The sequence below is a fragment of the Nelusetta ayraudi genome, unplaced genomic scaffold (assembly GCF_046127955.1).
Source record: "Nelusetta ayraudi isolate G7.1 ecotype Tasmania unplaced genomic scaffold, CSIRO-AGI_Nayr_v1 ptg000205l, whole genome shotgun sequence".
Taxonomy (NCBI): domain Eukaryota; kingdom Metazoa; phylum Chordata; class Actinopteri; order Tetraodontiformes; family Monacanthidae; genus Nelusetta; species Nelusetta ayraudi.
Genome location: NW_027466254.1, coordinates 109,402 through 137,162, shown reverse-complemented (window position 1 = coordinate 137,162; position 27,761 = coordinate 109,402). Strand labels below are relative to the sequence as shown.

General features: G+C 47.4%; 1 protein-coding gene across 2 annotated transcripts in view; it reads right to left on the bottom strand.

Moving 5' to 3' along the window:
- The window catches only part of dennd1b (DENN/MADD domain containing 1B), a 113,609-nt gene that overhangs the window by 65,085 nt on the left and 20,763 nt on the right, over positions 1-27,761 (bottom strand). For both annotated transcript variants that reach the window (XM_076015961.1, XM_076015962.1), the window contains exons 3-5: positions 25,741-25,784; positions 5,020-5,069; positions 3,852-3,971 (exon numbers count right to left, since the gene is read on the bottom strand). In XM_076015961.1, the coding sequence (XP_075872076.1) occupies positions 3,852-3,971; positions 5,020-5,069; positions 25,741-25,784 (214 nt within the window). The remainder of the gene's footprint in view (positions 1-3,851; positions 3,972-5,019; positions 5,070-25,740; positions 25,785-27,761) is intronic.

Below are 27,761 nucleotides of genomic sequence, written 5' to 3'. Positions count from 1 at the left end.
TCCTCCTACTCTTCCTCCCCTTTCCCCTCCTCTTCCTATATGACACCGGTTTAAAGAAACCCCGGCTTCCGGACATTAATCCTTCATATTTCACAGTTGAAGGGGATGTAAATAGGACTCTGGCTGTCAGAGCAGCCGTCAGGCCTCACAGATCTCACAGTCATTACACTCCCACACCGAGGCGCTGTAAATCCTTTGTTTTAGAGGAAAACGCATGATCGCCGGCGTCGAAAGGCAGCCAAGCGCAAATCATCAATATTCTCCCCGACCGACGTCTACCTCGCTATAGGTAATGGCTTCCCTATTCAAATGCAAAGGAATAAATGTAATTTAAAGCAACATATCGCCGAGTTCAAAACCACTTTCCCTTCTCCGCCCCACCCCCCCTGCTTTCTCAGTCGATGCAAAGTTAAAGTTTGGAAAGCTTAGAGAGATACTCCTACTCGTCACAGTTCATTGCTCAGATCTGTTTGTGCTTCGCAAATCCCTCCGATAGAGAGAGAGAGGGAGTGAGAGGGGGAGAGGGAGCGAGGGAGGGAGCCAGAGAGGCATCCATCACCCAAGTGCTCAGTGCGTGGGGGGGCCGCCGCGCAGTCTCTCCTGCCGTTTTAAGCACATGTCTCCTCCAAAAGTGGCAACGCACTCTGAAGAATGAAGCGGCTAATCTGCGGCCCACTCGCGCACCCGGTCGCAGGCTCGGACCACCTAAAGGAGTTGAAGTATCTCCCGGGCGTCGGCTCGGCACAAAAGGCCTCGGGAAAAAAAAAAAGAAAAAAGAAAAATCGCAATTAGGGCCACGTATGCGCGGACGCAAAGACGCTAGGAAAGAAACGGAAAAAAGAAACCTTGGCAGAGCCGAGTGAAACAAAATATTTACAAATCCCCTGAAGAAGTGTGTAAATGTGATCTTGCAAACCTCGGTGGCTGAGCGTGTGAATAACCCCGAGCGCAGGACCACTTACAGTATATCAGCCCCCTTTTAGCCGCCGTAAAACTACTGCCGCGCAGCAAAGCATGACACTTATTCCTGTTCCTGCGATGCGTCTTAAATCTTCTTTAACGCGCAATGTACCTGTAACCGTAAGTCATCCCGCAGTCGGGCGACGGCTCGGCGGAGGATTCCTTTACAAAGTTACTTTGTCGGGTGAGGGGGGTTAAGCGCACCGAGGATAACGTCCTCCGGTGACCAGAACTAAGTGAGCAGAAAATGGAGCAAAGCCGCCCAACACCCCTAAAAAAAAAAAAAAAACCTAGCCGGGACGCTTTAGAAGTAAGAGAAACGACTTTCCCACTACAAATCACCTACGTGTTAGATAATAAAGGCTCTTTGGAAAGCCGGGCTGGATACAGTAAATATCGGCATTAAGGGAGGACGGAGTGAGACTGTGCAGCTCTGCTTCTTCTGTCCTGTCTCCGGAGTTTCCGTGCAACGGGAGCGTGCCCACCCCTCCCAGCCACCCACCCCCCCACGCCCCCCACCCCTCTTTCAGCCGCAGTCACAGCCATCAAGCCTGCAAAGGTCCGTCCACATAAAACTGTCCTCCTCATTAAGGCACTTCCTCCCGTAAGAGGAGGTGACAATTTTATGGCGGCTGTACTTGGACAATCGCAGACACGCAAAACTTACTCAATTAGTTGCGATGTTATTCTGCTTATTAAGAAACAAAAAGCTGAAAAATGATGAATCAAAGTAAGAGTAGTACAGCCAGGGCCTTTCTGGGTTTTTTTTTTTTTTTTTATTGTGTTTCACGGGTAATTCTTATGATTAATAGATTACTTTATCTTCCTTATTTTGGGGATGGGAATAGACAATTATTAAAAAAAATAATCTGATATCATGAAAAACTAGAGTAAACACTCAGCCAGCGTGAAATGTGCAGGAATCTAATTTGTTACATTTCTTTGGTAGAATTTCTAAAATATTTTTATCTTTAATAAAAAATAATAACAAAAAAAAAATCACAAACCAAAATCGGACTCACGTTTGTCAAAAAAAAAATTAAAAAAAAAAAGATCTGGACGAAAGCGGAAAAAGAAAAAAAACCACGACCAGCGAGAACGGTGACAGTTTCAAATTAACAAAATAATGAAAAAAAAAAAAACTTTGTCTATACGTTGTTTTATTAAAAATGAAGCGAGCCATGCAAACTACTCAGAATGCATAATGAATTTTATACATCATATGTCAAATGAATTAGCATGTCTAACTCAGCAAGAGGGACAGGGGAACCTCTGCTAATTGGCAGTGAAGCTTCATGCATAATTATGGGCCGAGCGTCTTTGCTGTCGCACCGTGGCGGTAGCTGAATAACGAGGCGAAAAGAGAGAGAGAGAGAGAGAGAGTGAGTGAGGAAGAGAGTGAGGGAGAGAGGGAGAAGGGGGGCAGAGGGAGAGAAAGAGAGCGCGACGAGGGAGGAAAAAACAAAGGCCGTGGAAGCAGGCCTGCAAGGGTGGGTGGTGGTGGTGGTGGTGGTGGTGGTGGTGGTGGTGTGGGGAGGAGGGACACGGTTCTTCACAGCAGCTCATCAGGGCAGCGACAAACCCACGACTGTCCATCAACAGTCGCGCACACACACACACACGCCGAGCACATGCATGCGCGCACACACAGACACACACACACACACACACACACAGACACACACACACAGGAGCAGAGGCGAGAGCAGCACCGAGAGGACTGCCGCCTTTTACCCCACCAGAGGAAAAGAAAAGGCTTTGTTTGCTCCTTTTCCAGTTTGTTGTTCATTAAACTGGTTAATACGCGAATTAAAACTGGATCCCTCTTTGTGCACTTTTCTCAGGTTATTCTCGTGCGCGAGCTCCCCCCCCACCCCCTCCGTCCACTGAGATTAGCGCCGGAGCGCGGCTCTCCGTGGTAAAATGGTGAGGTAATTACACCCTTAAAGGAAGGAAGGGGGGGTAAAGAAAAAAAAATTGTGTCAACATGCAATTACATGGGAATTAAATGATAATAGCCTTTGTTGAAGAGTAATTACGTGAATGAAATTCAATTTTCCTGGTTTTTGGCGTCCCACATTTATTTATGCAGTGATGGGAGAAATGCACTGAGGAAATATCAAAAAACGGCAAAACTTTTGAATAATTATGGGCGCATCACAAACATATTTGTGTGGGAAGATGAGAATATAAATCCGTTATTGTGACATAGTGCAAGAATAAACGGAAATGCTGCCTAAAACAAAAAACAGAAAAAAAAGAAAAAAAAATCTGCGCTTACTTTTAAGATCTAGCAAAAAATTTTTTTTTTGCAGCCCACTTGAGAACAAGAAAATACAGATATTTGAAAAAGAATCAACGAAGTCGGAGACTGATCCATAGATGTGTGTGTGTGTGTGTGGGTTTTTTTTTTTTTTTTTTTTAACAAGGGCACAGCAAAACAAGTCTTGCGCATGCAAACCACTGAGTTAAGACACACGGTGTTTGAAGTCCGATTCCGAACACGCACGCTCCTAATTCAGATTCCAAAGAAAACATTGGACTTTAATGCGTCTGGATTTGTGAAATATAGCGGAACATTTACCGCATCTTCTGGCCTTTCTCGAAAATGTATCTGATACATGCAAATTGAAAAGTATCTATTTTTGAAAATTGAATTAAGTCAATGACACTCCCTGGTAAACAATGTTTATTAGTTTATTAACATTTTATTAACATTAGTTCAAGAAAATTACCAGGAAGTGTTCATTTGGTTGCAGGTAAAACTTCGTAAGCATCTTAAATGTGTGTGTGTGTGTGTGTGTGTGTGTGTGTGTGTGTGTGTGTGTGTGTGTGTGTGTGTGTGTGAAAGAGCGAGAGCGAGAGCGAGAGAGCGAGAGAGAGAGAGTTACCTGAGCAGACATATGCAGACCCGGCAGCCTTGGGTGAGTCGACAGAAACCAAACCTCTGTTTGCTGTCAATGTCCGTCAGCACAAAGGTGAAGTTCTGCCCCACCTGATTGTGGGAAACCCTGAGCGGGGAAAAAAACAAAACACACACACACACATAAAAAGGGGCCAAATCCTTGATGACACTGTGAGAATATTACGTGCAAAGTTATGTACAGTTTAAAGACATTTGAATAAAGTACCATTTTAAAACACATTGCCAGAAAACACGCTGCTCTAGCTGCATCAAAATTCTTTTTTTTTTTTTTTTTGGGGGGGGGGGAGATAAAAATCTTTCTTTGAGCAAAGCCGGAATTATAGTTTCGAAATGTATGTCACACTGTTTCACTTTAATTGCTCCTAAAGGAAGAGAGAGGCTTTAAAAACCCTTGGGCAACCCGCGCCGTAGCGCTGTCGATTCTTCCACCACTAGATGGCAGCAGCTCAACTTCGGTGAACGCGCCTCTGCAAACTCTGTGTCTCCGTGCGTGATAATTTCCCCCCTTAATGTGTCACTCTCCTCGCTAGATATGAGAGGCCGCTGCTCTGCAGAGGGCCGCTGGCCTGATCACAACAATCCTGTCAGGGGGAGGACGCGCACTCTTGAAACGCCTTTCATGTCCTTTTATAGTCTCAGGCAAAAAGTGCAACTGCACGAGTCGCCAATGTCTTTATTCGCCATTTAAAAGATGCCATTATCTCCGTCACGACACTTTGGAACAGTGTGTTGATGCAACCAGAACAGGCTGCACATGTGAAAATGTGATAATTATGTATGATCAAGATTATTTTAAGCTCTTTGTCTGCACTTTTATATCTACATATAGTCACTATTCACCTTTAATAAAGGGGCCAATCTGAATATGACGCGTGTGAATTATTTATGATGGCTAGAACACTTGTGTGATGCACAAAACGCACATCACCTCATTTACATCTTTTAAATGCTTACGGGTGGAGAGGGGGGGGGGGTGAAAGGAGAGCCGTTTGTGCACGTGTGCGTGTTTGTGCGCGCGCACTTGCTGGTGTGTGGGTTTAGAGGACGTGAAACTGAGCTGAGCATTTACCTAAAAAAAAAAAACTAAAAAAAACACAAAAAAAAAAAAACAGGGAAGCAGAGACGAATTGTACCTTTCCACGTCAAAGGGAAAGCAGAACTTTGGTATCATCTGAAGGACCTCCTGAGAAACCAGAACACAGAGAGACACACACACACACATGCACTTTTTTTTGAGAAGAGGCATCACAGAGAAAACAAATAGGAAGCATGTATTTCAGTACAAATAACAAAACAAAACAAAAAAAATCTCTCTCGGGCCGCTGGCGCTAAGTGGGAGCTATCAACTGGCGGAACAAAATGAGGATTAATGTTAAATGCCGCTGATAGCGATCTGACAAAGTCTACACATCCCAAACACTGCAGCCTAAACGCACTTAATCCAAATGAATGGGCAACACAAACCACTTCATTTGGCAAAACAGAGCGAGAGGGTTCCCTCCTTTTCAAGGATGAGGGAAGGATCCTCGATCCCCAGCTTGAATAATTAGCAGCTAATAAGTTCATCGATTATCGGGTGCCAAAGGGAGATGAAAAGACGTAGGGAGAAAGAATGAGAAGAGAGAGAGAGAGAGAGAGAGAGAGAGAGAGAGAAGGAGGGATGGAAGGAGGGTGGGTGGGGGGTGAAAGGAGGGAGGGAGGGTGAGGATACACAACACCAAGGCTATGGTGGCAGATTGTAGTGACAATGGGCTAAGCAGCTCTGAGGGGTTAAGAGGTAGGAGGGAGGTACAAGCCTTCGGGGCTTTACCTCCCAACACCTCCCCTGTGGGTTGCGCAGGGTGGGGGTCTGCCTGCTCTTGAAGGGGAGGTGGGGAGCAGGGGGTGAGGGCGGTGGTGGTGAGGTGGGGTGGGGGGGAGATAGGGGGGGGGCGTTGCACCTCTTCCACCAGCGGCATATGGATTTAGACAGGGACCAGGAACAGAGCGCCACGCCATATGGGGGAGCCTGCTCCAGACCAGCCCGCGCAGCCACAGAGTCCCCGGGTCCTCTGTCTGACTGTCTGTCTGACTGTCTGACTGACTGACTGCCTACTTGTCTGACTGTCTGTCTGTCTGTCTGTCTGCCTGTCTGACTGTCTGCCTAACCTGGATGCCCCGCCCCCAAAAGTCAGCGCCAGGCACCAGATCCCTTTCCATGCTGTCTGTCTGCCTGCTTGTCTGCCTGTCTGTCACTCTGTCTGCCTGCCTCCCTGTCTGCCTGCCTGCGCTCCTCTCCCTCTCTGCTGGCTGCAGCCAGGTTAGTGCCAACCTCGCAGACTAATCCCGGGCACTGAGGTGGCTGTGTGCTCGCCTCTCCTCCTCCTCCTCCTCCTCCTCTTCCTCTTCGTCTTCTTCTTCGCCTCAGTTTTGCCTGCCAAGCCGGAGCCACAGAGCCCGAGGTCTGTCTCGTCTCTCTGATTGGACATGTCCAATCTCTCCCGTCGCTCCCTCTCCCCCCCTCCCCCCCCTCTCTCCCCCAGCCCCTCCCTCACACCCAAAACGACAGGTTGGGTGTCTTCTGCTGCGGCTGCTTGCTGTTGCTAAGCCGTCGCTGTGGGGAGCGAGTCACCATACCCCCCACCCCCCACCCCACCCCGACACACACACACACACACACACACACACCCTCCCCCGTCACAACTTAAAGCTGCCACCCCGGCGCAACGCAACCTTCCCCAAAGACAAGGCAACAATGAGCTATGACAGAAGTGTGGGGGTGGCGAGGGGAGGAGGTGCATGTGTGTGTGTGTGTGAGTGTGTGTGTGTGTGTGTTGGGGTAGGGCGGGGGACGTTCACGGTGCACCTATAAGTATATGTGTTCATGCATGCGCCTGTTTGCGCGCCGTGCTTCCCAGGCTGCCTCCAGCTCTTTAATGTGGGAGGGTGCCTTCAATTGCCAGTGGATGGTTAAGCGTGTACATTTGTGTGTGTGTGTGTGTGTGTGTGTGTGTGTGTGTGGGTGAGGGTATATATGTTTGTTTGTGTGTGTGCCCACATATGGAGAATGCAGGAGGTGATGCGGGGTGGGTGGTAAGTGGCTGTTTTTACTCATCGGGATCTGTGATAAAATTGAGAACTCAACAAAGACGGAGGGCTGGGTGGCAAAGAAGGTCCCCGTCTCTGCTGTCGCAGGGTGCGTGCTTCTTCACGAGAGAGAGAGGGAGGGAGAGAGAGAGAGAGAGAGAGAGACAGAGAGAGAGCATCGCTGCCTTGGCACGCGTGCACGTAGGGGGCGTGCGCGCCACTTTAAAACTGTCGCACACATCAGAGCTGCCATCGCTGCATGCGTTTGCTACTATTATTAACCACTACGCACGCACACCAATATGTTCCAGAGAGCCCTCCCCTGCGCGCTGCATATGGCACACAAACCCAAACAGATACACACACACACACACTCGCGCGCGCGTGTGCGTGCAGGCGCTCGCTTTGCCTGCAAATAAAAACATTTGACTTGCCAGATTTGAGAGTTGTCACAGCCCCGCCCACATCAGTTGTCTGCGTTTGAGTGACAGTCTCGGGGCTGCAGAGACTCTAATCTAATGCAGGACCGCTGGGGAATGGTGCGTTTGTGTGTGTGTGTGTGTGTGTGTGTGTGTGTGTGTGTGTGTGTGTGTGTGTGTGTGTGTGAGGCCTGAAGAGAAGCTTCAACATATGTTTTATATACATTCATCCTGGGGATGAACGTAAATGTGTCAGTCTGAGTTGGGGTACAGTGACCCCACGCATTACTTGTCACATTTATGTTTTTATTTAAAAAGGAAGGGCAAGAGACATAAACTTTGGATTATTAATATTGAAAATGATTTAAAATAATACTTCTGGAACAACGGGAAAATATAGTAATAAACATAAGCAACTGTGGTGCAAATTGATGCCTCGTATTGCTGTGATGGTTTAAATTCAGTGCCCGACATCAAACAGAATGGAAACTAGGACAAATAAAGAAAATAAAAAGATTGTTATACAAATTAAACTGTGCCAGCGATTTGACCAACAAATATAAGATGTGATTCTCGGTATGACAGGTTCTCAGTAGGGAGAATGTCATTCGAGTGTGTAAAGTAAGACAGTACCCAGTGCAACTGGTCTGGAGGAGACCAGGAGAACCAGAGAAGCTACAGAGCAAGACTGTTAAAGAATAGAAGACAAAGGTGAAGTTCTGGAACGAGAGTAAGATTGCAAACGTCTTTCTTCTAGAGACGTACTCAGTCAATCAGATAAAGAGAAGCACAAACGATTGTGATTTCACCATTTAGAGGAGAGGCCGATCACATGATCAGCTCAACAGGAAGTGGCCAACGGTTGGCTTCCTCCATGTTTCTGTGTCAGACACTGACTTTGAACACCACATGCAGTGGCTTAAAACAGAAGAATATGCCACTGTAATAGAACAAACACCTATAACGACATTTGGATTAAGACACGTTCTAATTTGAACAAAATACACACCGGCAGCCTGTTAAAAATTAAAAATGACTTCCCACCGTGTAACCTTTGGGTAGTAAATAATTTCCACACTGCTGTTTACCACTTCCGGTCCTGGGCTGTTGAAAAAAAAAGTTGAGCCCGGCCCGCCAGCGGTCCGCGTCACAGTAGAACTACACAACTCGGTGTCAGTTACGATAATCACCGCACAAGCCTGCTGCCGTCTTTCATCGCAGCATCACATTTGGCTTTAATAAAACCTGACAGAGTTTAAAACTGACACAGCTTTGAAGAGCCTCACACATAGGTGTCATAAAATGCCAGGGAACATCAATTCAGCGAAACTTACACCTTTAAAAGCGAAAACAAGAATAGAAAGAGAGCGCTGAATAATAAATCCAACTGCCAAACTCTGCGCCGCGCCGCGTCAATCCGATCGGACCTTTCCGAGACCACCGACCACTGAGTGAATATCGGCTGACGGTTGCTAATCAATCAGGGCTTTCTTATCTCCCAATACACTGGAGACGAGCGATGGAGTTGCACGTGGAATGTTATTTGACGGCCCTATTCTTGTCTGAAAATAATAATTAAAACATGAAATATATATATATATATATATATATATATATATATATATATATATATATATATATATATATATATATATATATATATAGATGTCTCACACGAATGGTATCAGCTTGGCTACATACCACTAGTAAGGTGCTTTTTTTTCTCCCGCTTTATTTTTTTTCTCCCTTATCTGGATGAATCGACCCTTTATGCTGCACTCAACAGTGTTCCTGTTCCGGCACCGCGTTCCATTTGAACAGAACAGACTGCTCGTCTGAGACGCGCGACTCATAATCTCTCTTTTCCTCATCTGTCAGTCTGGTTTCCCGCTTCCTACATCATACCTGCTTTACCGATAATAACTCTTCCCTCGCATTTGTAGTTCTCTTTTTCGCTCCCCTCCCACTACGAGTGGGCCCTATGCCGTGGGGAAGTCTAAACACGAATGGCACAAAGGGGGGGTGGGCTCGGTGGAGGGGCGAGGGAGGGGTGGGGGGGGGGGGTTGTTCTTCCACAGCGATATTACAGTAGAAACCCCAAATGCTGCCACACACACACACACACACACACACACACACACACACACACACAAGCCCTTCCATATTTCCCAAGACAAAAGAAAAAGAGGGAGCTAATATATTTGCAGCTTTGCGAGGGGCGGCAGCGGTGGTGGTGGTGGGTGTGGGGAGGAATCTTCTGCTAGGCTGGGCTTGGCAGACGCTCGTGTGTGTGTGTGTGTGTGTGTGTGTGTGTGCGTATGCTGTTTATCCTGAGTGGAGACAGGGGTATCACTCAGCGAGACAGAATGCTCTGGGTTCCCCCAGCGGACGCTCCCGCTATCGCTGCACCGTGGCGGCGGCGGGCGGCTCGCAGCAGAGGCAGCAGCGCTGTGCAGCTTTTCGCCAGCGTGCCCCTGCAGAATAGCGCCGTGCAGCAGGGAGGAGCAACAAACTTGACAGCGCAGGGCGGCAATCTTGTTTTTCTGCTCTTAAAAATAGGCCTACACTTTTAATCCTGCTCTACCCGGAGCCTCTTCCAAGTCATCCGTGCTGGGTGGAAGCGGCACAGGGTTCAAGCGTGCCACACAGTGGTGGGTGGCCGGATGAGGGTGAGGGGGCGCAGGTGCCTCAACCACGAGGGACTTTAATTATTGGCGAATAATTGCCGTTCCTGACTCTGGACGGCATTAAGTGACGTTTAACGTCCAACTCAGCATCTGGTCCAGTAGCTCTCTGGTTTAGGCATCAGGAGTGGGTGATACTGGGGATTTTAGTATCGATAAACACAGGCTTGTATCACCGATACTGATACTAGTACCGCAAAATGGCAGCTAACTAGTAGCAAGACCCTGATTGCTCTATGTATATTCTTATATATATATATGAGAACTGTTCTAAGGGTAGGAAAACCAAATAACCTTTATCGTACTGCGAGTATACACTTTTATTTATTTATTCATTTATTCATTTTAAACTTTTACAAATATAAAAATCATAAATCAATTCAAATTTTACACACTGGACCTTTAAACGGACTTGGAGAGAAGCTGTGAGGAAGTTGGAGGAATTATCCAGACGCCTAGAAGTGAAATCGCAACAAAAGTATCGAGCTGATCGCGCCAGTATCGACCCGATACCAACGCTCACCTCGGTATCGACGCCATAAATATTCTGATCGATACACCCAGCCCTGTCAGGCCGTGCGCCTCCCAAAGCGAACACGCTTTCCAATGTGCTCCCGAGACGGACGCGACAGGGGCAAAAAAACGGAGGCGAGAAACATGCTGGAAACACGCCGCGAGGGGAGGAAGAGGGGAGGAAGAGGAGAGGAAGAGGAGAGGAAGAGGAGGCAGACTGACACGAGTCCCAGGCACCGAGGGAAGGAAGGGCGAGGAGGAAAGGCTAGTGGATGGACGGACACAGCCCCGGGAGAGGGGAGAGGTGGAGAGGGAAGAGGAGGGGGGAGGAGTGATGGAAGCATCTCAGTTGGCGCCCCTCTTCCCAGGCAGCATGGACTCTCCCCCCCAGGGGGGACTCAGACTTTAAGCCCCTGCCCTGCTTTATATTCCCCCCTGGCTACCGCAGCCAGATCAATCTAGCGGGGCTACCCGCTGTAACTCAACCCAGTTCGGCGCCGCTGCCGGGCCCCAGGAGTCCTCCATATGGGGTGGAGAATTGAGAGAAGCAGGTTGGTGGCGGTCAAATTTGTTAAAATGTGCTTGGTGCTACACCGTATTAGAAGCAGACTGCGACCCAGGGATTTTCTCCAGGTGAAAGTCCGGCGTTGGTTTTTCAAATGACTCTCAGCTGCTGCTCAAACTCTTTATTTTTTGCGTGTAGTTTTTCTTCCCTCCCCTCATGCCCCCTTTGCATCACTTCACAGCGCAAAACGATCACAGCTCATTGTGCCTGCCTCTGTTCTATTCTGCGCCGAGGTTTATTTATTATTTCCCGGTAATGCAATTGAGAGCGCGGGGCTGGTTTAAGACGCCTGCACCGCATTACCGCACCAAAATAACATGACACAAAATAATGCGGGCAAGATGTTCACTTTGATGCGTCACCTAAATCAAGCCGGCGAGATGCCTTCGTCGTACACGGCAACGAACAGAAATGCGTTTAAGATGGGAAAGCAGTAAAAAAAAAAAAAAAAGAAAAAGTGCTTAAAAATACCAAAAACAGTTGCAGCACATCTGCGCATCTCGGTGAGAACTCGACAGTGAACCGAGGCCCGTTTTGGACCAGAGTGGGGAGATAATAAAAGCCATGAAATTATCAAGAAAATCAGATTTCCAGATCAGACTCGTACCACTAGGTAGCAACTAATATAGACAGACTGACGGAAATGCAGTCAAAAGTGTCACAAAGTAGAAGAACAAAAGTTGAATCATAGATAGATAGATAGATAGATAGATAGATAGATAGATAGATAGATAAGCAGGTCAGGAAGCCATATAAAATGCATGTGTGAGAGGCAACAACATGATATCTTGGCCAGGTCTCCCTTGGAAAAAAAGGTTCTGGTTCTACCTGCTTAAATAAAGGTTAAATAGATAAGAAAAATGAGTTTGCACAAAATTAGCATGGCTTCAGCTGATTAAGGTGCCGCTGCAAATGCAAATGCGAAAAGCAAGAACCATGTAGATCAGAAATGAGATGACTCTCGACGGTCAAATCCGTTACCTATCCACCAACATTCAATATCCCTTGAAAACGGGACGTACGACCTTGTAAAATACCCCCTTCCTCCTTGTGAAAAGAGGGCAGGTTTAGCTTCAAAGTGTGAGACAAATCCACCCGCATGGCCACAACCCTACAGCAAAATAGATCCTTTCAAACACAGTGGACGACAGTCCTCAAAGGGACTCATTTCACACACATCTTATTGGCTGAACCGGCTGCTCAAGCGGTGATATTTTGGAATCGCAGTTGCTTAAAAAGATGCAAATTTCCAATTCATTTATTCAAACAACAGGGTCGCTGTAGTTCCGGCACTACGGCTGCCAAAAAAAAAAAAAAAAAAAATAGAAACCGTCCACCCAGTGCTGCGGCTGCATAATGACACAGTCAGCAGGGCCACAAACACAGGAGCGGCGCCGTCTCTCCGCTCACCCTTCCCTCACCTCGTCTTCCTGCACACTCCCGTGCCCTCGTCATCACCTTCTCGCCTCCTCCGCCCTCCCCCACCCCCGGCCCCCCACCCCGCTCTCCGTCCTTTTTCACCTCCCTCCTAAGCCCCCTGTCGTCATCTTGGATTCCCCCCTTCCTGCGTACCCCACCTCTTCCCTCACCCTCGCTGACACCCCTCGCACCCCCCGCCCCTGCCTCTCGCCCCCCTTTCCCCAATTAGTGTGTCTGTGTGCAGCTACCCAGCCGATCTCTGCCCATCCTGCCGGTGCTGGTTCGCTCACCCAGCCCCTCTGGCGAACATGACAAAGAGAGATCCTCAGTATTCAAACAGACACACTGCTTTCAAATGCCGAATGGCAGGGTCGACCTGGGTGCAGCTTTAAGCAAAATATTCAAATTCTCGGCCTTTCTTTTTTTTTTTTGAGAATTTGCATGGATATGCATTCATTTGCAATGTGCAAAGGCACAAGGACAGCTGAGCCTTGGTTTAAGTGAGGGGGGGGCGGGGGGGAATAAATAATGCAGCATAAAAATGTATGACGATACAAAACCTTGATTGGGTAGACTGGTGCAATAAAACTTAAAACACGCACGCACACACGCGCGCACGCACACAAAGTCAAAAGAAATGACTTTTCTGGCAATAACACATGTGCGAATACCTGATTAGTACTTGATCTGATATACAGTAAACAACAGACTTTCAGGGGAAAAAAAACTTTCTGCTCCTTCAGCAATCTGCTCCAGAAAAACAAAAGGTTACTGGATACGAAAGGAGAAACAAATTCAAAGGTATTGTGATAGAAAGGGAAGAGGGTAAAAGAGCGCATATATAATGAAAAAAATGGGAAGAAAAAAAAAGACTTGAGCTCCCACATATATTCACCATTGATTATTAGATGACAGCAGCCGAAGCAAACCTGAAGCTCGATGAGATTTCTCCCATGGTTCGGGCTAGCATGAACACATCGCACCATTACATATTCAAATACGTCGTGGGATCAATAGGATTTATCTAATAAATATGGAGGAGGCACACGAGATTTATCTGCTGTCATACTTTGGACTGCAGCATATTAATTCACTGCCTCACAGGTATCAGACAATCAATGAGCCTCTATTTAATAAAGGTTTCCCGGCAACAAGAAAAATATTGTTAATTTTCAAAAAAATCAAACAAATAAATATGGGAACTGAAAAGGACTTGTCACATGAAACGTTGCAGGGACCGTTGTGCCACTGTGGGACTGAAGAGCCAGAGTTAACCAAGACTTCACTGTGGACACTGCTGCAGCTGACCATGACCTTTTGACCTGACCTTTGGTAGGACACAGTCGCTGATTGGGACAACTTCTTGATTGGAGTTGAATTCTACCCATTTTCAGGAACATTGTGACATCTAACAACGATTAAGGTGCTGCTGAATAAAAGCAAGAACCATGTCTGTGAGGAAACGGATGACACTGGAGGGTCAAAGCCACCACCTGCCCACCAACATTCAACATCGGGATGTACGACCTTGTAAAAGTAACAGTTTCCCCCTTGTATACCATGACTTCACTGTGGACACTGTAAGGCCAGTTTGCTGCGGTTGACCCTGACCTTTGACCTGATTTTTGAGGTGGTGATGCTCATTGGAGAATCTTCTCCACTCACTAACATACCGTCCAACATCAATGTGACCGCTTGACGACTATTTTCATTCCAACCAACTGAACAGGAGCGCTCAGAAAAAAAGGGACTGTGACCAAGATTTTCTTAAGCTTTCGGACTAAAGCATAAAAAAAAACAAAAAAAAAAACACTTATTAGCAAGATAGTATGACATTTTTTTTTTTTTTTTAAGAGAGGATAAGTCAAAAGATGGACATGACGAGAGACAAGTCCCTGACAAAGGTGACGACGGCGGAGCCGGATTTGCAGACGGAGACACGAGATAGAGACACGATGCTATAGGTTTTAAAGGGGGGAAAGTGTGGTTTGGTGGTGTGTGGGGGGACAGAATGGCGAGGAGAGCAGCAGAAGAACAATGGACAGAGACACCGGCTCCTCTGGCCGCGGCGGACCACGGACCCTGCAGAGATTTCTTTCATTAGGCTTTAATAGTATGCTGCCGGCTTGCCATTCTGACCTGTGCTCTGCGCCAGTAATAAGAACGGCCTTCAAAGCCGGACCAAAGCAACAGAGCTGCTTGAGTGGGGGAGGGGGTTTGGGGGGGTGGGGGGCGGTGCGGGGAGGTTTGGGGGGGGTGGGGCACATGAGCCGATGAGGTGCGCTTTCAAATTGACACGGGGGCGTTACATTTTCACATCCTCGCTCGCTTTGCCCGGCGCGGGAAGAGGGAGTTTTGTCTTTCCAGATATTTTTTAATCCCCTCTGCAAGTTTCTGTTTCCCAGTGACCCTTCTGCTGCACCCAGTCCGTGTTAAGGGAGGTTATTTTGGTTAACAATGCTCCGTTGTTACCGGAGCTTCTTCTTTTTCTCTCTCTCTCTCTCTCTCTCTCTCTCTCTCTCTCTATCTCTCTCTCGCTCCCGGGAGGTGCTGAAGGTGACAGATTGATCTCCTGGCTTCTCCAGGCACCTCCCAACACCTGGCAGGCGAGTGTGCTCTTACTGTCTGCTCACGTGTGTATGTGAGAGCCCCACATAACGAGAAAAGAGAGCGAGAGAGTTTGTCACTTTCAAATCTGCACATCCAGACCCTGAAGGACCCCGCGGATGCCCGAGCTAAGGACGAAATAAAGGCGCTAGCCTGGATTCCCTGTGTGAACACGCGGGGGCTCAAACAATCCAGAGACAGCCGGCTTGAATATTAGAATGGGAAAAAAAAACGATCAACCTTCAATCCGTTCAACTTACCTTGAGCAGCGCCGCCCTTGCTCAAGTTTATTAGAAGAAGGCAAACCGTGCCTTCGATGTTCCTTGTCATGATCATCATTTAGGATACATTATGCTTTTTGTTAATTCATTTATTTATTGATTTATTCTTAAAGTGCAATAACATCCCCTCACACCTATGCTGCCGGCTCTCATATGCGACTCTCGTCTGACAGCTGTTAATGAGTCATCTCGGACATAGAACAGATTCCAGGAGGGTGGCACGCATTCCTCCCATTGTCCTCTACCCGTTTTGTCCCTCTTTCTGCAACAATAGGTGCATTTATGGGCTCTCTGTGTAACGTGCGCGCGTGCGCGTGATCGGGTGGAGGGGGAGCGGTGCGGGGTTGGGGGGGGGGGGGGGCGGGCGCTCCAAAAGCAAGTATGTGGCGTCAACAAAAACAGTGTGCATTATTCCAGTGCTAATAACCTGTCCCGCTGATGTCCTTTCTGTGTATCACAGATGGGCTCAGACAGGGGAGAGCGGCAGTATTATGCCTCTGCAGAGATATTCTACTGAATACATTACCATGTGATAGGGGGGAGATGTCTCACTCCCTCCGTGTGTGTGTGTGTGTGTGTGTGTGTGTGTGTGTGTGTGTGTGTGTGTGTGTGTGTGTCCACGCATGTGCGCGGGCGTGCACAAGACACTCACACAGGCGTGTAGTGTTGGGCCAAGAGAGCTGCATATGCCCCAAACATACAAGCATGGGCTTCATTAATGACGTGCCAGGAGGAGAGGGATTGTGTGTGTGTGTGTGTGTGTGTGTGTGTGTGTGTGAGTGCGTGTGTGTGTGTGTGTGTGTGTGTGTGTGTGTGTGTGTGTACACCAAGGAGCCAGGGGGGGATTTCCTTCTTTAAGCTTTTGGCTCCCACTGGGCCGAGCTTGACTGTATGAACCCTGATGTGGGCCTGCCTCTAACACATGGCGTCACGTGCACGTGCACACACGCGCACACACACACACACACACACGCAACGCACACCCCTGGCACAAACAGATAGATACAAAGAACGTATATATGGCGAAGCGCAGCAGGGGCGCGGCAGCGGAACACCGGTTCCTAAACATTTGGCGGCGGACGTCTCTTTGACAGATGTACACGGAATCAAGCGGAGGAGGTCAGGTCATCGCTGCAGCCTCCTAACCCCTCCCCACCACCGCCCCTCCACCCGCTGCACTCCCTCCATCCATCCTTTCCGCTCGCCCTCGTCTCGCCCCCCGCTTGTCTCCTCGGCAGCGACGGTTGCGGCGCGAAAGCGGCCGCTCGCTCTCGTTAAGGGGGAAAAATGCGACGCCAATTAAGCCGCATCGTTATACGTGTGATGGCTCTGTTGGCAACAGCAGCATGTGGTTGGGGTAAGTCTGGCACCCGCCGCCGCAAATATGAGCTTCTCGGTTGACAGGGACAACCTGTTTTGTTTTCTTTTTTTCCAAGCGAGGACGCCTTCCTTGCCGGTGTTGGCGGCGCTCGGGAAATGTAGGAAAATTCTCATTTACATTTTAAAATACGTTGCCGCCGCGTCACGTTTGCACGGTTAGCGGCGAGAAGCAGCTTGGGGGGGGGGGGACTCAGAGATTCCAGGATTCTGAAGAACCCAAGGTGGGAAACACACGCCCTGTGAGAACAAGTCTCGGTTCTCTTTTCAAAAAAATCACGGTTCCCTTCTCACACGACATGCAGAGATGCTTTTAGTTGCACATTATTGCGTGTAAAATAAAAAAAAATGAGATAAAATAGTTTCAAAATCAACTTCATGACCATTCTGAACGCCATAATTCACAGTCTCCCCCACCTTCAGAGCACAGCGGCGATCTGGGCTCAGCTCACCATGCACGATGCATAGGGTCCTGCAAATCAAGCACTTCCCCCTTGCGACTGCAACGTTGACAGCTTGCTTAAGAAGAAATGAAACTAGTCTGCTGGATGGGCCTGGGGGAGCTTAACATGAGTGCAGTTGTAATTCAAAGGTACTGTGATCAGTCTTGTTGGTAGGAAGGAAGCTGGACGATCAGCCGGCACATGGGTGGGACATTCACTTTGCTCCGTATGAGGGAGGATGTATTTATTCTTAGACTGGCAGATGGAGACAACGCTGAAGTTGGCTTACGTTTCACGGCTTTCAGTTCAGCTGCTGAGGAGGGAGAAAAAGTTTTGAGACTGAACTGAGCGATTTGAAAATCTCTTAAAAAAAAACAAAAACAACATCTCAAGGATCATTCAAGTCATGTACTGAAGTGTCCTGATCTCAAGTGATCTCGAGGAGAAAAATGCAATGACAAAAAAGAAACTGAAACTGCATTTACGGATCTACTACCTCCTGTTTGATGCTTCTACAAGAGAACTAAAACTTGCCAAGTTGTTTTTTTTTTCCAGAGAGATCTGGGTTGGTGAAGTTTAAATGAAAAAAGAAAAAATAGAAAGTAAAAAGTTTGATAAAGGTAAGAGTTTTAGTTAAAAGTTACTCAGCGCTTTCGTGCTTCACAGCTTTGCAAGTTGTAAAATGGGAACATTATCAACCATGGCATGGTTTTGAAGTTACTACTTCCTTCACACTACCAGTAACTGCCTAATCTGAGGCACCATCAACTTCACCACAGACAGACGGAAGTTCCTGTTGAAAAAGGAGGAAGGCCCACAACCGCAGGGTGTGTGACTGTGTGTGACTGTAAAGCAACAGGTTTACATGGGCAGTAGGGGCCACTGACCCACTGGCCCCCCCAGAGTCCCAGACAGGTCAGGCAGGAGCGGCTCTGACAAAAGATATATCTTCAGCAGCGATGGCTGCTGCCTACCTGCTCGGGGAACACAAGCAGCCGCAGCCTCTTTTACTGCGCTGCCAAAACACAACGCAGCTTCTCTTCTTTTTTTTTCCCTCCACTCTCTCTCTCCCTTCAACCACCAGTCACTGGGCAACCGCCGGCGAGATGAGAGCAGCGGGGCGTAAAAACGCTTTCCTTGCTCTCCTCTTCACCACCACCAGCCTCTCCCAGGAAGCCAGCCCGGGGGTCAGGGCAATCAGGACCCATGAGCAACAAAAGGGCCCTAGTTAGGCATCCAGCTCAGTGCCCGAGCCAAAGGCCAGCTTAGCGGGGCGAGACTGTCCATTAGGCAAGACCCTGGAACACCCGAGGGACGCGAGGTGAGCGGGGTTAGGAGGAAGAATAAAAACACGATCAACCCGCACGCGCGCGCACATATTCCCAGAGACGTACACAGATCATGCGAGGCCTTGTTTGACACCGCTGTCAGAGTGCAGCCAAGGGGAAAGACGAGGCCCTGTGACACGCCGAGGCATCAAACACACACAGATGTACACAAATCCATGCACAAACAGGCACGCACACACACACACACACACACTTAGTCCGAGATATACTGTATATATATATAAGGCTTCGCACAAACATGAAAAACATAAAAAAAAATCCATCTGCCTCTTCCCCCCAAAGAGTGATCTTTGCTTTTTTTTTTCCATTTTACAGCTTTGCAAAACTAGCAGCAACAGCTTCCAAAGATCCAACAAAATGCACTCCGAAAACCGTTTGTCAGTCTCACATCTTTTTTTGAAGGCCGCGCAGGGATGTTCACTTTGCCCTTGTAAAAATTACTCTTGCCTGAGGGAGACGGTGGACGTTTATTCCAAGCGCGAGTCTGCTTCACTGCCATTAAACACCGGCCGAATTTTATCTGTCACCCTACACCCACTCTGTATAAGGTGTTACCATGGTTTTTTTTCCCCCCCCTCCATATTAATGGAAATGTTTTTGCATCCATTATCATGAACTTCTGAACGTTTTTAGAAGCAAGCAGTGCTATAGCAAGAGAGTTAGCATGCTGTGAAAAAGCTCAATAAGGTTGCTATCAACCCTTCAGGGATTGGGACTAAAACTCTTTATATTAAAAAGTTAAATGTTGAGTCTAACATGTTTTGAGAAAACATACATGGCCGTATACTAAATATTCATAGCGACAAGAGATATTAACAGGGGGTTTGAACTTTTCTTCTACAAAAACAACACAAACCTCTTTGGGATTTTTCTGTTTTTCTCCCTGCTTTATTTTCTCACATCTTCATTTCAGAACAGCTCCCAGCTTGCTGTCATTTTTGAAATTCCATCTCCCACCATTCATGACTTCTGCCCCTTCTGCAATAAATCTCAACTCTTACATTCACCTTCACGGCATATTCTTTCGGGTGTTTTCGGTGAGCGTGTCTGCCTGCCTTGCTACTCTTCCTACCTCAAGACCTCCTGCTCTCCAAAGGGTCAGCACTTGGCTCCTTCCAGACAAAATCTACCGGTCACGTCTACCAGGTTTTCTCATACACCTCAACAATATCACTAAGAGTGCCATTCACACACTCTTTCTTATACACAGCCCTCTTCTTGCCTCCCACGCCCAGGGCTGGTCTAGAGCTTGGGCCACCAATCACAGTGTGTCAGGGAGCCTGTCCTAATGGAGCACAGTGTCAGAGCACTCAAGAGTTGCCAAGGTTGAAGCCTCGAGAGACCCTCCACCTCCCTTTTCCCCCCCTCTTCTTCTTCTCTGTCCCTCCTTCTCTCCGCTGTCTGGCTGATGACACGCTCAGCTTTTGGCCAGAGATGGATGTCTTGAGTACGTGAACAGAAAGTATGTTCACTTTAACTTCACAAAGTCAGTGGTAAACTAAGAAGGCCAAAAAAAAAGACAAGGTTACACTTGCACATGCTTATTAAAAGAGGAGTGCAAAGCACACAAGGCTAGTGTCAGAATGATAAGCACATGCAGATGATAGCTGCATGTCTAAGATAGGTGTCAGTGGTAAATACATTTAAATATACATATACATATACAGCTTTTATACTGGTAAAAGCTTATTATAGTGCCCATAAATATATCAATAAAAGTGTATAATCAGTACAATAAAAGTCATTTGGTTTTCCTACCTATAGAATGGTTCTCATACATATATAAAAATACACATACAGCAAGAGTCTTGGTCCCAAGTAACTGCCATCCTGCTACGTCATTTTTCTCAGGAAGCCCGGTGTGGACAATCCAGCCGGCCAGACAGCACGTTTCGTAATTAGACTGAACGCTTGTGTCCTCAAATCAGCCAACAGGCCAGAAAAAGGCAGACGAGGTATCCAGGTTCGGGTGCGCAGGCCAGCGTAGTTCACTGGCAAGCTTGGAAGAGGGAGGGAGCGCGAAAGCGCGCCGCAATCTGAAATGACTTGATGTCACCGTTTGCTCCCGAAACCTCCAAATATTACACACTTAACCTTTAATAAATGATGGATTGGAGTTGGGTATCCAACTCCAACCAAAGCTTATGATGTTGCTTTTAATATGACCTGGCATCAATGACAACCTTCAGACAAACCTTGACCGAAGCCTAACGAGCGTCTCTCTTAAGTCTAGGTGTATGGCCACGTTCCATCGTGATGACACACACACACACACAACAGTTTTGTTTATTTGTTTCGATTAATGTCTAATTCTCCACCCCCTCCCCCCCCCCCCAAAAAAAAAAAAAAAAAACACAAATCTTGGCATGTGAGGCAATCCGTCAGAGTTCCCCTCGCTCGTAGCCACGCCGCCTGAGGTACTTCCATTCTTAGCACGTCTCCAAATGACACGACAGCCTGGAGCTGAGCAAGCCAACGCAGACGCGGAGACAGATACGTGTATATTAGGCGCACAATAAACGCACCGTAAATAAGTTTGTGAGGTTGGAGCTTGTCAACATTAAACATGTTTTTTTATTGTTGTGCCTGTAGGGACGGGACGGGGAAGGGAAGGAGAAGATGAGCATTTTTTTTTTTTTTTTTTTTTTTAACTTCACATCACTGCGCTTGCGCGCAGAGCTGCACAGAAGTCTCTGCGAGATTCCCCGACGGTCGGCCGTCCCGCAAAGTCGTTTGCCGTCCATGGAAAAGTGGCCGTGAACGCCACCCTGTGATTATCGGGATATTAACTGGCGGAAACATTTTTCGTGCGGGCATAAACGTTTGCGTCAGCACGCGTGTGTGTCTGTGTGTGTGTGTGTGTCTCTGTGCCCCCCCCTCCTACCCCACACCCTCCCCCACGATTTTGGGATGAGATCTGAGAGGAAACGGACAGATTTCCATCTGTCCGCTCCATTTGAAAAAAAAAAAAAAAAAGAAAAAAAAAACCCTTCTTGCGATTCAAATATATGCTTTAGCCACCCCTCTCTCCCTCTTCCTCTCTCTCCCTCTCCCGTCTTCCCCTCCTCGCCGTCCAAGTAGCATCTGCGGATGACCAGGGCATGGGAAGTCTCAGGGGCCGAGGGGGCGGCGGAGGGGGGGAGAAAAAAAGAGAGGAGGGACGGAGGGAAAGAAAGAGAAAGAGGGAGCAAGCGCCTCTCACTTCACATTTCCCCAGCACCACCCCAGCGTGCCAGCCAGCCTGCAGTCTGTTCTCCTTTGAGCTTTCTATTCTACCACGGCGCAGGGGGAGAAAAAAAAAATCAATTCATATTTCCATAATCCACACTCCTGTCTGTCTACATGTCTTTGCCTCCCTCCTCCCTCCCTCCCTCCATCCCTCTCCCTCTCTCCCTCTCTTCTCTGTCTCTCCCTCCCCGTCTCTCCCCTGGGGTAGACTAACCCCTCCACCCCGATCCTACGGCCTACAAATGTCATTACGCCGGGCAACAATAACGGCCCAAACAAAAGGAGGCCTTGCTCTGAGCTCCGGGTCCCTCTGTGGAGACTGTTGGCTGCTGCTGCCATATGCTGGCCAGCTCGGGCCACAGAAAAGAGACGGAGACTGTGGCTACACAGGAGCCACGCACAAAGGGGGAGAGGAGTCCTAATCCTGGTAATGAGGCCCGTGAATGCAGCCTTTATGTATACGGGGGAAAGGGCCAATCCCTCTGTACACAGCACGCTAACTAGCCATCTTAAGGGCCAACTTATCCACACAAACGATCTGGCTGACAACAGAATGAAAGGAAAGTGAGTCGGTTGGGTATGGCAGGGTGGTGGTGGAGGGGTGGAAAGGAAAGAATGACGCAGGCAGATGTCAACATATACACTTACTTACTCATTTATTCATTTATTTATGTATTTCGGCTTAGCCGCGCTCTCACGTGCCTCCCCTCGCTCCTTTCTTGTCGGCGGGCCGCGTTTTTGGCGCTGCGATTGTTTTCTCGCACGTAAAACCTCGCGCGATCTAACAGCACGCACTCTGGTTCTTGCGGGGCAGGCAGACATCGCCCGGAGCGTCTGAACCACAAGGTCTTTTACACCTCAAAGTGGATCAGACAGGTGGAGAGATATTCAGACATTCACGCGCAAAACTGCCATATATTCTGGTTACGGTGCCAACGGCCGTTCATCTGTAGGTGCTTTTCGCAAAATAAAAGCAATGTTTTTAAATTTTCGAAAAAGTGTTATCTCCTCTCGCGAGATTTTTACGAGAATTCACGTGGGACGTAATTCTCGTAAAATCTCGTCCCGCAGAATTTACCAGAATTGCTTTTGCCACGCGTTTGTTTGCTGTCAAGAATGGTTGTTATATTTTTTTCTCCATTGCTTGTAAAAAGTTTCCATCTCCTCCTCCATCCAAACATAACGCTCCATTTTCACGTGAAGTGAATTGGCCACGTGAGCCCCGTTCATCACATCCGGTGATGCGTAAATGCGATAAAAAGTGTTTTTATGATGACACTTTTGCAATACACTTCTATATCAATACGTCTGAAAAACCACCTCGTGAGAGCGTCAAAAGCTTTTAGCGATATTTGAGAGGTCTCTCAAAAGTTAGGCGTTTCCACTACCAGTTTTTTTAATTGTGATATTTGGGTTTTACGCAATTCTAGCGGGAATGGAAGAGCAGCTACTGCCGTGGGTCCACCTGAAACAGGAACGTTGTTTTCCTGTCAACTCTCTTATCTTCAAAAACTGCCAGCAGTTCAAAAGTCCCTCAACCGCATGCACACACACACACACACACACACACACACACACACACACACACACACACACACACACACACACACACACACACACACACACACACACACACACACACGCACACGCACAGACATACACACAAACACAAACAGCATCGTGACGAGGCAACCTCGTGGAGCTGCGACGTGACGTGAGCGACACGGGGATTACAACGCACGTTTTTACAGGAGGTGAGATCGTTTTTGATCGAGTCGGATCTCGACTGGCGTTCTTTGAAGCGGAAGCCAGAGAGGAAAACCCACAGGCACCCCTGCTGAGTTGGAGTCGTTAAAGTGCAGGCCTGTTAAATACAAGGCTTTCAACATATCAGCATTCAACGTATCATATTCCAAACACGGTTAAATGTGTTCACCTTTGTCACACGACACAGCTTATAAGAGTCTGAAGACTTTGGGCCTTTTACAAACTGGGGTCCTTTCAAATGTTAGATACTTATTTGTATGACAACTTTACAATAATGTGTTAAATTAGGACTCTGACAGGGTTGAGGAGGCCAATAAATTGCATCTATTCTGGGTACCAAGGTGCATTTGTTAGCACCATCACTCCACAAGGTTGCGAGTTCCATTCCCAGGTCCATTTTTCCAAGTGTTCCTGTGTTCAACTGGTGACTTGTCCGTGGTGTAACCCCACCGTTGCCCCTATACAGCTGGGATAGTCTGCAGCACGGTGCAAGATGAGCGGCGGTGGATATTAACACATTCATCCATCATCTTCTAAACCCGCTTATTCCAATTCAGGGTCACAGGGGTCTGCTGGAGCCTATCCCAGCTGTCTTAGGGCGAAGGCAGGATATTAACACGTGAATGCGATAACATCAGTGTACTAGTTGATGCCGCTCATCTGACAACTGACCTGGTTTAGCCAACACTGTCAACAGGCAACAACACCAATCAACTTCCACGGATTGTTTTTAGGTATCCGTTGTTTTTGCCTCTCGCTGGCTGCTTCGCTGTACGTTGCATTGCACGGTGCTCTCAGCACGACAAGCACACATCTCAAACGTGTGAATGACAGCAATCACACGTGTGCATGCGGCCACGTATTTATGATGCATTCAGAGGCGCCTCGGAAAAACTTGCTACAGGGTGTTCACAGGGAATTAGAAGATTGTAAAAAAAAAAACGAAGAAGAAGAAGAAGAAGAAGAAAATGCAGAGAGAAGAGCACGAGAGTAACTAACATAGCGCTTTCCAGCACCTTCACGGTGCCCCAAAGCGCTTTGCAGTGAGTGTGCCTGTCATTCACCCATTCACTCACACACTCCTACACCAATGGGTGGCTGCTGCCATGCAAGGCGCTGCCAGCCCCATTGGGAGCAATTTAGGGTTCAGTGTCTTGCCCAAGGACACAACGACAGGGATGGAACGGGATTTGAACCGCCAACCTTTCGGTCATTGGACAACCCGCTCTACCTGCTGAGCTCCAGTCGCCCTATTTCTGATAATATGTCCCGACACGCCAAGTGCATTTCCTGGCAGGAATCCTGGCAAACTAAACTGGTAGCTTTAGTAGTTCCCTTTGTTTACAGCTGCTGAATTACCACAATGACTGCGTTTAATGGAATCCATTTTTGTGTGTTTACTAAATGGTTACATTTATAATATTCATAATATTTGCGAAATGAATTCATCTTATCCTAAATATAGGGCAGACAACTTGCATCTATTACACTTCAGTACTCAGTATAGGTGGGGGTGGGGGGCATAGACTAACAAAAGCACCGCTGAACAGGTGAACTGATTTCTACCTGCAGACTGAAAATGAATTCAATAACACTGCAGCTGTGAGGGTGAGGGTGAGGCGGGGGGGGGGAAGAAGCATACGCAGTAAAACAATGAGCGTGAAAGGGAGAAAACAGAGGTGTGCATTCCTGTCACGGTGCCACGATAATTACTGATTCGTCAGTTGTTGAAGACCTGCTCACTGCTTTTCATTACCAGCAAGAGATGTACAACGGGCGAGGGGTAGGGGAGGGAGGGGAGACAGGGGGTGAGGGGGAGGAGTGAGGCGAGAGGACAGGAAGCAGTGCTGCGGCAGCGGCGGCAGTGGTGGTGGTGGTGGTGTTAGGTGCCGGGGTGGGTTACCGAGGCTGGCAGGGAGAGCGAGGGGCATTAGGGGAGGAAGGGAGACGGGTGAGGAAGAGGAAGGTGGAGGCTGCCTGGATAACTGTGAGAGTGGAGAGGGGATGGGGATGGGGGGAGAGAGAGAGAGAGAGAGAGAGAGAGAGAGAGAGAGAGAGGGAGAGAGGGCGAGAGAGTGAGAGAGAGAGAGAGAGAGAGAGAGAGAGAGTGAGAGGGAGGGAGGAGCGTGTTCCAACCTGGTCTGTGTGGTCCTCGGGGAAGCTCCACAGCACGGTTGGATCTAGAGGTAATTGACAGACAGCATTAATCAGCGGGTGAGAAACACACCGTTTTCACTAGCTGCCTCAGAACACATACATATTAATGAGAGGGGTGGGGGCAAGGGTGGCTGCTGCGAGTCTGTGCACACTCACGCACACACCTAAACTTATAGACACACACACACACACACACACACACACACACACACACACACACACACACACACACACACACACACACACGGGAGGAAAAGCACAGCGGAAGACAAGAGAGCGTGTGGAAAAGGAGGAAATATGCTAATATATGCTCTCAATGTAAATATGACAGTGTGGATTATTCGCCAAATCCTGCCCATTTAGAGGCCTTACAGCAACACGTTATCTCGCTCATTTGACAATTATTCCTACACTGATACAAGACATGAATGATGCTTTTATAGAGATGTAACCCATAACTCAAAGCTTTATTATTATTAGAGTTTTAGCGCTTATATGACAAACGTTTGCATTGGAAATGAAAACGCTTGTGAGTAGCCTATTTCAGTCAGGTGGCACTATGGCAATTATATCTTGTACATCAGTGAAATATATTACAATGTGAAACGAGGTATCATGCTGCAATTGAGAGCTAAAAAGTAAGTAAAGCTGCAAAATCATTATTTGCATGTAATAGAAAACTTGATGCTAAATGTGTCACAAACCATCTGGTTGGAAACTACAGAGGCTAAAAAAAAAAACGCACCTGACCTTTCTTAACCAGTAATGGAAAATAAAAAAAGTTGATGTGTTTAGTCAACTCGTCATCCGTGACACTTGTTCTGTGACACAAAGGATCATGTTGTGAAAGCCATTGATGTGAATAGAATGATATAAGTAGAATGAATACAATGAACAAAGGACTCCACTTTATCAGCTTTAAAATAATCCGAACCGATGATCTTTCACAACCTTGTTCATTCATGTGAAAAGCCCACTTCAAAGACCTTGGAATTTAGAAAAGGTTGTTTAAGTTTGTTTAACAGTAAAGAGGCTCAAGCAAAATACATCATTGCAATTCTGACAGTCTGACTGCGCGTCAGCAAAGACGGGCAACGGTAGTCAAAAAAAAAAAACGTCATGCTGCCTCCCCGTTACTCCTGCAGCACGTCTCAACGAGCCTTCAGCTAACGGTCGACAACAATTTGTGAAACCGCCCAAGATGAAATGTGGCTCGAACAGAAGCAGCAACCAAACAGAAGCCTGAACACAGGGGTGTCTGGTAAACACGGCTTCTGCGGCTCTAAGGTCAACTCGTGACCCCGGCAGGACGAACAAGAGTTTGAAAGGTGAGCTCTCACGCGTTCAGGTTCACTGTCATGACCGCACACCCCCGCGTCGTCCTCAGCTAAGCTGAGAGGAAGTCTACAACCACAGAAAAACATGAGTTCAACATGTTGAACTCAGCGAGTAGCTTCATAAACCAATATGATTAGTATGGTTGAACTACATTCCATTATATATTCAATTTATACATGTACAGATACATTTACACTACCAGTCAAAAGTTTGGACACACCTCATGCAATTTTTCTTTTTTTTTTTTTATCTGATACTGAAGACATCAAATATATGAGCAAGATATATGTAACTATGCAGCAAAGAAAAACAAAAATGTGTTATTTTACACCTTTATTGTTTCCTACATAATTCCATGTGTTCCAATTCCAAGACAAACTGTTCAATAAAAATATGCAGTTGACCTTTATCACTTCTAAGGCCTTTACATTCTAGCAAAAAAAAAAAGAAAAAAAAAAGTTGTGAGTCAGAGGGAGACAGACATATAAAACGGACAAATGCTTGACAGGAGGCAGCAGAATCCATCGTGCCTTTTACATAATCCTGTTGGATAATTTCATGGGCCCCACTTTGGGAGAAAGAAGGGGGGAGGAAGAAAAAAAAAAAAAAAAAAGCAAACCAGCTCAAAGCCCTGCACTCCGGCTCTGCTCGGCCCCCTTCAC